The sequence below is a fragment of the Electrophorus electricus genome, chromosome 4, assembly GCF_013358815.1.
Source record: "Electrophorus electricus isolate fEleEle1 chromosome 4, fEleEle1.pri, whole genome shotgun sequence".
NCBI classification, from domain to species: Eukaryota; Metazoa; Chordata; class Actinopteri; order Gymnotiformes; family Gymnotidae; genus Electrophorus; species Electrophorus electricus.
The window spans coordinates 7,248,977-7,260,365 of NC_049538.1; the positions used below are offsets into that span (position 1 = coordinate 7,248,977).

At 47.2% G+C, this 11,389-nt stretch overlaps 1 protein-coding gene across 2 annotated transcripts in view; it reads left to right on the forward strand.

Moving 5' to 3' along the window:
- Positions 1–11,110, forward strand: part of tshz1 (teashirt zinc finger homeobox 1) — a 32,654-nt gene extending 21,544 nt beyond the window's left edge. For both annotated transcript variants that reach the window (XM_027022432.2, XM_035525333.1), the window contains exon 3: positions 6,521–11,110. In XM_027022432.2, coding sequence (XP_026878233.2) covers positions 6,521–9,882 — 3,362 coding nt within the window. In that variant the 3' untranslated portion in view covers positions 9,883–11,110. The remainder of the gene's footprint in view (positions 1–6,520) is intronic.
- Positions 11,111–11,389: the final 279 nt, after the last annotated feature.

The window sequence follows — 11,389 nt, forward strand, 5'->3', positions numbered from 1 at the left end:
TACAGTAGCAGGCTTGTTCCTAAGGTGAGTTTAAAAGGTTTTTATTTTGGGGGGGAATTCAGTGTTTATGATTCTGAATATTTATAATTTTAAAAAATAACATCAGCAACGAGTACATTCGATGACGTGCATTAGTATTCGGAAGAAGTGGGCCATATTGAACAGATTACTGGATGAGTTATTGTCTATTGGACAGATTGGTGTTTGGAAAATACTGTCTCTCTTGGTATGCCTGTAGTTGTTCCCTGTGCAAACCAAAGAGACGAATGTGGAGGGGAAAAGGCGAACATCGTGGGGCAATTGCGAATGAGACACCAGCTCCGTGGCGCCTGGAGCCGTCCTGCCATATGGCGTCCCACTCCGCCCGGCCCACCCTCTGGCAGGCGGCCCTAAAGAGCAGGCCAGAGGTTCGTTTGGAAGTCCCCACACGGCGGTGTCGCAGATCTACGTCAGCGGGCGAGGCGAGGCGGTGCTGGGGCCCGAGCGAAACGCCCGTCTGTACTTCAAAGCCTCCTTTTGTTTAGTCTGTAATAAAGTTAGATGTGTCTTGCGGAGAAAAGCGCCAAATGAAGCCGGCAGACGACAAAGCTGGCTGCTCGGAGCGAAGGATTGTGTGTGAGGCGATGAAAAATGTGAAGGCTTTCTCCTCAGCGAGGTTCATGTTGGGCCAAAGGGAGGCGGGGGTGTGGGGCTGGGCGGCGCATCAGAGCTTCGCTATGAGCCCCTCCCTGCCCCGGAAACCTGTCCGTCCCTATAGCGGGCTTGTTACTCCTCCGCGTGCTTCATTCATCAGCGCGCGCGCTCAGAACGGAGGCTGGAATCATTAATCACCGTTTACCCGCCGCCGCGAGTATGCTGGTGGAAACGCCTACAAAAGCGAAGTGGTTCAGGGCGGCAGCGTGAGGAAGCGACACAGGCGAGCACGGCCGCCGCGTGAGGCCTGCTAGGTGCCGCGCGCTCCGTCAGTGCTCCAGTAGCGCCTACCGGTCGCTTTTGTTCAAACCGTTGCCTAGGAGCTGCCTCTGGCCTGGGTTGGTTTGCGAGGACGCTACGTCAGATCACTGCAGGCCATGAGCAGACCAGAGCAGACAGCATCGTGCCGGCCGGGGAGGGGGTGGAGTGAGTGAGTGAGAGAGAGAGAGAGAGAGAGAGAGAGAGAGAGAGAGAGAGAGAGAGAGAGAGAGATAGAGAGAGAGAGAGGGAGAGAGAGAGAGAGAGAGAGATTGCTGCGTGCCCACTGACATGCTGTGCATTACCATAATTGGCTTTTCTACATGATAGGACAGAGGAAATAATAATGTCATTTTATTTACAGCCTTCGGTGTCCTGCCGGCCCTCCGCACCCCAACACCTCCCTCCCCCCTCTGTCCGCCACTTCAGCGGGCTGCCTAGGTCAAATGACATGGTTTGATCAAGCCTGTCCAACGGCATCAGAGCTGAGTGGCATGTAATGGAGACCCGGTGACAAACCGCATCGGCCAGCCAAATAAGACTTGCCAGTTTTCCCATTAAAATGTCGGCTAAACAGCGTGGCTCTCCCCCGGACACTCCAAAACCACTCTGACCAGCTAAATCAGCCGAAGGAGAGGAGGCAGAATTGGACATTAGTACTGCAAATGACTGCTGTGATTGCCCCCTCTCTTCCGAAATAAAATAAAGTAAGGGAGGGTGGTTGGGGGGTGGAAAGGTGGGAGACAGCAGCTGCAGGAGGAGATTCTCGGGACGGATCCGCACCCTTCCGGCATCCACCCTCGGCGTTTCCTCCGCACAAGACCTGCCTGCCGCACGCGCGGCGGGAGGCTCCCGGGCAGCGCTCATGTGCTTGCGCTGACCCGAGCGTGTCCATATGGCCTCCGCGGGAGGAGGTTTAGCACCGGCCGTTCCGCCACGCCGGGATTTTTCCGGGAAATATTGGCTCGATGGGCATGGAAAGAGTAAGGCTCCATAGAGGTGGCCCGTGCACTGAGGTCCGCATGGAGGCAGGACGAGGTACAGCCGCTCAAACGGTTCAGCAAACACAGAAGTCAGGAGACTCATGGGTAATGGTTGTTTTGCCAGCGTTGTTTTGATTAATATAGTTGAATTTCAATTGTCAGTGCTCTTTTTTGACCCATTGAATTTCTGAACTTGCTTCAGTTGTGTGTAGGGAAACAGTATGTCTGCCCAAAGGCGAATTATGGCCAACTGTTTAGTATGTTTCTGAAAAGCTGTGCGTGTATGTGGGTGGGTGGGTGGGTGTGAGGGGTTGATATCTGTGTGAAAATCTGGACTATCCGAGGCATATTCTGCAGCTGATCTTTGTTGGTTGTGACAGTGAGCACTGCGTGCGTGCTTGTGTGTGTGTGTGTGTGTGTGTGTGTGTGTGTGTGTGTGTGTGTGTGTGACCTGCTCATGTCCTGCTCATGTCCCGTTGCTGTGTCACCTGTCCAAACTCAGTGAGGTCTCGGCAGCCGCAGTGACAGCTCCACTCTGGACACAGATGGCCCTGCTCTCCTTTTGCACCACACACACACACACACACACACACACACACACACACACAAACACACACACACACACACACGCACACACACTCTGAAGGCCTCTGTGCAAATGGATTAATTTTCTATACTGGTATGCACATAAATAAGCACAACATTGCTCTTTCTACTTTAAAAAACACCAGACACACATGTACATGAACACACACCCACCTACACACACACCCACACACACACACACACACACACAGTATCCTTTCTCATATTAACATAGTTGGTGGTTCATTAAAACCTCCCTGCACCACTTTGCCTCCCGGAACTGTACAATATCTGGGAATCTCCCCCATCAACACGTCTTACTTTTTTAGTCACTATTGATTCTTTTAATTGTATGTATTCTTGAAAACTTCTCTGTCCCCCCCCCCTTGACAGTACAATGTGGGCTTATTTTTTGACTGACAAACACAACCCCCCCCAGTGCCCCTCCCCCCTCCTCTTAAGCCTTTTCCTTTTGTTCGCTGTGACGCCTAAAAGCAGAGGCTCAATGAAAGATGTCAGCAGTCAAATTCCTGATTGGGTTATTAAGTGCGAGCGGCATTGCGGTCGTCTGGCGGCTCCTCGTCACAGATGGGGTGGGGGATGGTGGGGGTGGTGGTGGTGGTGGTGTAATGGGGGGGGGGGAGAAATTGCCAAGTTGCAGCTTGAAGGCTTGATGTACGGACAGTGACACACTGGCACGCGTGCCCATCAGGCGCCAGGCGGCATCAAAGGCTGAAGGGACGCGTTCGCTTTAGTGTCAGGTTCTGCCCATCTTCCTGTGAAAGCCTCGCGCGCTCTCTCTCTCCCTCTCTCTCACTCCCTCTCTCACTCTGTGTAATTATAGTGCAGGAGAAAGTTCTCTTTTCTTGTTGTTTTAATGTGATAAGCTGTCGTGAGCGCCGCATTGGCTTGGGGGAATTAGCTGGGCTCCGGCTCTCCAATCCCCGTTGCTGGGCGAATATTCCTTTCATGCCGATGTAAGATAAGCCGGTTATTTGACAGTTAGGAACATTCAGTTCAATGGGCCCTGTTGGGTTACGGTGGCTGAGCGCTCTGTCACCACGCCTGACGGACTGAAATCAGTGAGACTTTAGGGCTGAGTGCGTCAGCTCCGATTTGGCAGCTCTGCTGTTCTGCCTTGTAAGAGCACTCAGATGAACTATTAGTTGCTATAAGTCGATTATTACAAACTCATAACGCACGTTGATATGAATAAATAAAAAGGCGTCATTTGCAGGATATGTGCAGGGGCTTTTTGGGGGGTTGTTTTCCGCACACAAACGCGTCAGCCAGTGGTGGCTGCTCCTCCATCTAGTCTTAAACGACACCTAACAAACATCAGGTACTGTGTCCAGGCTGATTACGGCGCGCTCGGTAGCGTGCCGTTGGAAGCTGACAGCACATCTGCTCCAAGCGCCTGAGACGGATCCTGGCATCTAGGACAGATAGCTGCTGGTGGCTCCCTGAGATAAAGGAGCGACTCTCAACCCTCAGCACTGGCTGTCTTGTTCTCCTCTACTCACTCTTTCCCTCTGTCTCACTCTCTCTCTCTGTTCCTCTCTTTCTGTTGCCTTCAGTCTAGTACTGGCTGATGTTGGAGATTCGGTTCTGTTGTTTTCAAAATGGCTGATAAGAAACCAAACTACACTCCCCTCCTTCACCCGACACGCACAAACCCCTCTAAGGAGACTTCTTCAGAACTGGACATGTTACTAATACACCCACACACACACCCACCCACACACACACATACATAGGCCCTTTGATGTCCTTCAGTGACAGGGTACACATTTTGTTTATCTCCTGATATTAAAAGAAGCTGATGAAACAGGAATTTTATCCAAACATTCCTCATTATGAACTTGGTCTCATGGCCCTTTCTTCACTTTTTATTAAGCAAATGAAGCAAGCAGTGTGCACCTCCCTCTCTCTCTCTCTCTCTCTCTCTCTCTCTCTCTCTCTCTCTCTCTCTCTCTCTCTCTCTCTCTCTCTCTCCCTCCCTCCCTCCCTCCCTCTGTATTGTGCGTGGTGCGATGGTCTTCTGTTTTCTGTCCTTGCTCTGGCTGGATACAGTACACAGAAACAGCTTTTTGTGAAACCTCCCATTTGAGTGCACTGGTATTTTTTTGCACCATTTTGGATAGAGCTGGCAGTGTGTCTAATTCAGATGTACATAATAGAAAAAAGAGTGCGTTCCTTGCTGACATTTATGCTGAACTACCTGGAAATGAATAACTTGATACAATGTTGCTTAAATTATAATGGATTCCTTAATATATTTACTCACTGCATATCATAAAGTATTTTTAGCTTTCTATTCCCCCCCCCCCCCCCCCCCCCCCCCCACAATTTATGGACTTGCTCTCTGTTGCTAAATTTGCTTATGCTCAAATCATTCAAGATGTCAGGACTAGTAAGGATGTGATTGTTTTTGTTCTTAAATGAGCTGCCATTTAATTCAGCCTTCGGGTAGTGGTGTATTTTGGGGGAGTTACTGGATAAACAAAATGGGTATATACACATATTTGCTGTGGACCTCCTGAATCCTGTGATGTTTTACTGTTGTACAGTTCTAGCCCAAAACTGTATAGTATAGCATAATAACTAACCCGCTGTCCATTGAAGTTTCATTTTGTCCAGTGATATGAAACAAACTTTTAACTAACTACCATGCACTTGTAGCATCCAAACACACACTCCTGCATTCCCCCCAAACCCAGTTATTTAGAGGTTTGGGATTATTCATATATTTTGTTTGGACTGCTTAAACTTTAAAATGCTTCATGTTATCACGCAACACAAACATTTTGAAACTCTAATGTTCTTATTAAACAACAGAGAGGAGGAGGTAAACCAGCAGGCTTCTGTATTACATCATTTTCTGTTCTCCGTCTCATACACTTGCATTAACGCACACAGGCATACAGCAGGGCAGCACGCACAGTGGACTCCCTGAGATTTAGTACAACATGGACCGTGACAACATGACATGTCATTTCCACTCGTGCCTCAGCGCGACACACTGCAAGAACTTCTGCTGCTGCCAGCCGCAGCAGGGCGAGCTACGCGCAGAGTCGCGTCTTTGGCGATAACTCAGATGCAGTCTGCTACCCAGAAGAGCCCAAGTTGAGTGGCACCATGGCAGGGGAAAACTAGATCAAAGTCACTCACAGTCTGTGCCCTCTAACTATGAGGGAGAGAGAGAGAGAGAGAGAGAGAGAGGTGGAAGGAGTGAGAGTGAGAAGTCGGTGCTTTTCCGTAGGTAGTGACACGTCTAGTAAATGGGGCGGCTATTGCCACGTACCGTTTAATTTGTGAGGATTTTGAAGTGAGAGATTCAGGTGGCCTCATTTCAATTTGTCTCTAAAAGAAGTGGTCAGTGAATGAGTGGTGTGACCGCTAAGTAATCTGGCTGGTAGCGCTGCAGTAATACGGTCTGTATTGTTGGAGATCTCTTCTTATTCACATGATCAGTGCCCAGTACAAAGAAATTTGGCCCTTTATTTTCAGCTAGGCACACTGGGAAGGTTTTTCTCCCCAAACACTTCTCTCATTTTTTCCCTAATGTTCTTTTTTGCTGTTGTTCCTGGTTTTCATCCTCAAGGGGACTTATTTTTCTTGCTCATCCATGCCCCCCCTTTACCCTTGCTGAGCTGTAATATTCGATAGCTTTGTTAGTCTCAGCAGTGAAGGGTACTATCTATCATAGTCAAGATATGGATGTTTGCCACTTTATAATTGCAAACCTGTGTCCTCTGCCAGGACTATTGACAAGAAATCTCTTTAGGATCATTATATAAGCGCACGAGTGTGCGCATGCATGTGCACGCGGACACACACACACACACACACACACAAAATCATACATCAGACAGACTTACAAGATACAGAGTTTGCACAAAATGACTAAACATCTAAATCCATTTTAAGCACCTTCACTTCTCTTTTTTCTGGACCTTTTGTCTCATCATCATTTTTGTTCTGCTCTTGTGTTTCTACAGCCTACGTGCCTGAGGACGAGCTGAAGGCAGCCAAGATCGATGAGGAGCCCCTGCAGGATGACGGTCTCTCCTTAGACGGCCAGGACACCGAGTACCTGTGCAATGAGGAGGAGGACGCGCGCGAGCAGCTGAGCTATCAGAACTCCCCTCTGAGCAATGGCACCAACCCAGACGCCGGGTATGGCTCACCCCTCAGCGACACCAGCGATCACCTGGCTGACTTCAAAAGCACCTCCTCTAAAGAGGGCCAGGACAAGGAGGAGGCAGAAGACATGGAGACAGACCCTGGGCTTTCCTTGCAGGACAGCCTGGCAAAGATGAAAGCCGTCTATGCAAACCTGATCTCAGATGCTTCCTGGTCCAGCATCACGAGGGACATTATGAGGAGCAAACATGTTAATTCCAGCAGCAACAGTACTGCAAGTAACCACAAGGGGAGCAATAGCATTCCAAATAGTCATATGAGTAACATAAACAGCAGTGAAGGCAGCAGCATTAGTACTGCTAGCGCTAGAGCCACAACCAGCACCACCACAAGTACAACCTGTGCAAATACCACCACTTTAACCAGTACTAACAATGGAAGCATAAGTGGTACCAGTAGTGGAGGTGTTGCTTATGACTGGCACCAAGCTGCACTTGCTAAAACTTTACAGCATACACCATACCACCTCCTGCCAGAACCCAGTCTCTTCAGCACGGTCCAACTGTACCGTCAGAACAATAAGCTTTATGGGCCTGTATTTACTGGCGCCAGCAAATTTAGATGCAAGGACTGCAGTGCAGCTTATGACACACTTGTGGGCCTCACCGTACACATGAATGAAACAGGCCATTACCGTGATGACAATAAAGACCAGGAGGACGACATGGGCAAGAAGTGGTCAAAGCCAAGGAAGCGTTCCTTGATGGAGATGGAGGGCAAAGAGGATGCTCAAAAAGTCTTGAAGTGCATGTACTGTGGACATTCATTTGAATCTCTACAAGACCTAAGTGTCCACATGATTAAAACAAAACACTACCAGAAAGTGCCTCTCAAAGAACCAATGCCAGCTCTTGCCTCAAAGCTGGTGCCCTCTACCAAAAAGCGAGTGTTTCATGACCTGGTGTCCCCATGCTCACCTGAGTCCATCTCTAGCACAACTGGTGTTCCACTAGCAGAATCCACACCCACCAAAGACCAAAAGGTTATAAACCCCTATGTTACCGCCAACAATCGTTATGGCTATCAGAATGGTGCAAGCTACACCTGGCAGTTTGAGGCCCGAAAGGCGCAGATTCTCAAGTGTATGGAGTGTGGAAGTTCTCATGACACCCTGCAGCAGCTAACCGCCCATATGATGGTCACAGGACATTTCCTCAAAGTCACCAATTCTGCTTCAAAAAAGGGGAAACAGTTAGTGTTTGATCCAGTGGTGGAGGAAAAAATTCAATCCATTCCTCTTCCACCAACCACATCACGTCTACCGGTTCCAACCATTAAGTCACAGGCAGATTCTCCATTGCACTCCTCCGCAACTGACGAGAGAAAAGATTCACAGGAGGAAAAAATGGAGGTGAATGAACCAGAGAAGAAAATTAAAGAGGAAAAAGATGATCCATCTGAAAAGACAGAGAAGCCAGAGAAACCTCAGTACAAGTATCTCAGAGAGGAGGATCTGGAAGAGACCCCTAAAGAAGGTCTTGACATTCTTAAGTCTCTAGAAAATACTGTATCTAGTGCAATTAGCAAAGCTCAGACTGGTACCCCGACATGGGGAGGCTATCCCAGCATCCATGCTGCCTACCAGCTCCAAGGGTCAGTGAAACCTCTCTCTGCTGTTCAGAGTGTCAAAATCCAACCTACATTTAGTGCCAGCAGCCTGAAGTCTCTGTCATGTGAAACCAGTGCCCTCATCCATTCCCCAGGCAGCCCATCCCCGCCTCCAAACCATAAGAACAACGTCCTGGCCATGGAAGAGCTGGTGGAAAAAGTCACAGGCAAAATTGTTTCAAAGAAAGAGAAGGAGGAAAAGGCTATCGATCGCATCCCAAAATATGTTTCCACAAAATCACCTTCACCTGTACCCAAGGAGAAAAAAGACTTGCCTCAGCCAACTGATTTAAGTAAACCTATGAAGAACGGCACCACAGAGGAGTCTGAGCCAGTTGTTAGGGAAGTACAACAGAAGGAGAGCCGTGCTGACACTCCTGACAAGAATGGGATGGATGGCCTCAAAACGCAGGTTAGCAATGGTTGCAGTAGTTTGGGAATTATCACTGACCACTCACCAGAACAGCCTTTAGTCAACCATCTCAGTGCGCTGCAGTCTATAATGAACACTCACTTGGGCAAGGCTTCCAAAACTGTCAGCCCATTGCTAGACCCATTAGCAATGCTCTATAAAATCAGCAACAACATGGTGGAGAAACCCATTTACAATCCAACTCAGGTCAAGCAAGTTGAGTCCATCAATAGGTATTATGATGACGACCAGCCGATGGACTTGACGAAATCCAAGAACAACAATGGGCGCCCAAACACCTGCTCCTCCACTGTCATCGGTAACAGTAGCATCCCTAACAGTAATCGACCCATTCTCTCCAACCTCTCCGAATCTGTGTCCTCCCCTCTGCGGGAAAATGCACTGATGGACATCTCGGACATGGTAAAAAACCTCACGGGCCGCCTAACGCCAAAGTCATCGACACCATCCTCTGTCTCTGAGAAATCGGACGCAGACTGCAGTGCTTTCGAGGATGCCCTGGAGGATTTCTCCCATGTCCAAAAGAGGAAAGGAAGGCAGTCTAACTGGAATCCCCAGCATCTGCTCATCCTGCAGGCTCAGTTTGCATCCAGCCTTCGTGAGACCCCTGAGGGGAAGTTTGTCATAACGGACCTGGGTCCTCAGGAGCGCGTGCATATCTGCAAGTTCACCGGTCTCTCCATGACCACAATCTCTCACTGGCTGGCCAATGTGAAGTATCAGCTTAGACGGACAGGGGGAACCAAGTTCCTGAAGAACATTGACTCGGGCCAGCCACTGTTCCTGTGCAGTGACTGTGCCTCCCAGTTCAGAACTCCCTCCACTTACATCAGTCACTTAGAATCCCATTTAGGGTTTAGTTTGAAGGACCTCTCAAAGTTATCCCTAGACCTCATGAGAGAGCAGCAAGCCGTCACAAAAATGATAACGGACAAGACTTTCAGTTCTCTTGGACTGACCGAGGAGGACTCTAACTCTATCTATCAGTGCAAACTGTGCAATAGGACTTTTGTCAGCAAGCATGCAGTCAAGCTGCATCTCAGCAAAACACACGGCAAGTCTCCAGAGGATCACTTGATCTTCGTCTCCGAGCTTGAAAAGTTAGATAAAGCATAAAGGAGCAGGCCAGTGGCAGTGAAGTGACTGGCGTGAGAATCATTGCACTACATCACTGTACTGCACTGCACCTGAACTGAGCCTTCAGTCAAAATCAGTCAAACTTTTCTTGTGCAACTGCCTGACTGGACCATAATCTGTTTTTTTTTTTTTGTTTTAGTTTTTTATTTGTTTTGTTTTTTTTTGTTGTTGTTGTTGTTCTTCCACACTCTTAATTTCTATATCTGACTTGGTTTTTGTATTTATATGTGTTGATTATGTGCATGTTTCCCCCTCTGTGACTCTAGATTCAAGCAGATTTTCCACTGTTTGTACTCTGTGGAATTGAGAATGAGACCAGCATGGTATCCATGGGCATGGTCAAAACAAGACTGAAGATGTAATGCGTGAATATTTTGAATCTGTCATACCATATGCTTAAATCAAACTGACAATTTCAGCACTCAAATATGCAGAATCCATTAAGAATATACATATGGCGTAAACCTGGCATATTTTATTTTGAGCTCAAATTTCCAAATTTGGCATTTTACCAATAACACTCTGCATCCCATAAATGGATCTGAGAAAATGATATATTAAAGGCAGCGTTGCATCTTTTAAACCTCAAAGGATGATGATTGACTGGCTGCTTCAGATGATACACTTTGTGTTTCAAAGGACTTTTTATGTATTTGTTGGCAGTTGGTTTTGTTGTTAAGTATCATTTTTTTACAGTAGCAATTTGGAAATGTATGCTTTGGTACCAACTTTTCTCTTTCTATAGGTTTGCTTCAATTTCAACCTGTAAAGACTTAATTAAATCCTTATATACAGTACATATATATTTAAATGATCTGCAATGATGTACATGTACATTTTCCATCATCATATCTTGCCAATTGCCGCAGCATTGTTTGTATGGTGTGCATTCTTTTCTATTGTCATTTTATATATAGTAAACAAAAATGAAATAATATGTAAATAGATATATATGCAGACAGTATGTGAACAGTAGCGCCAACATTCATCCTTTTGGTCCTCCGGTGTGGTTAATATTAATTGATTTGGTGGCATGCATCCTCAGATGCATGGTGTGTGTGCGTAACGAGCAGTCCACAACATGAGAACCGGTGCATTTCAATGTTTTTAATCATGCCATTGTGAAATGTCCCATCAATTCTCTCATTATAAAAAAATGATTGTTTTTGTCCCTCAATTGTATAATAAATGCTGACGCAGTCCTTGCCTGGTTCTCCCATCTCTGGTTTTTGAGTCATGTAGAGCTGTACCGAGCAGCATTTGACTAGTGAACCTGCAATGGTTTTCAAACCGTGGTGCAGCATGACTGGATCAAGAAATCCTCGAGCAGATGTAGCAGCTAGTAAACACAGAGCCAGTCCTGCAATGGCAGTAGAGTTGTTTGTTCATTTTTAATTGGGGCCTTGAATCCTTATGCATTTTATGTCCAATTCTAACACTAATTCACATTTGGCTTGACTAGTTTTAGATTTTGAGTATTAAAACT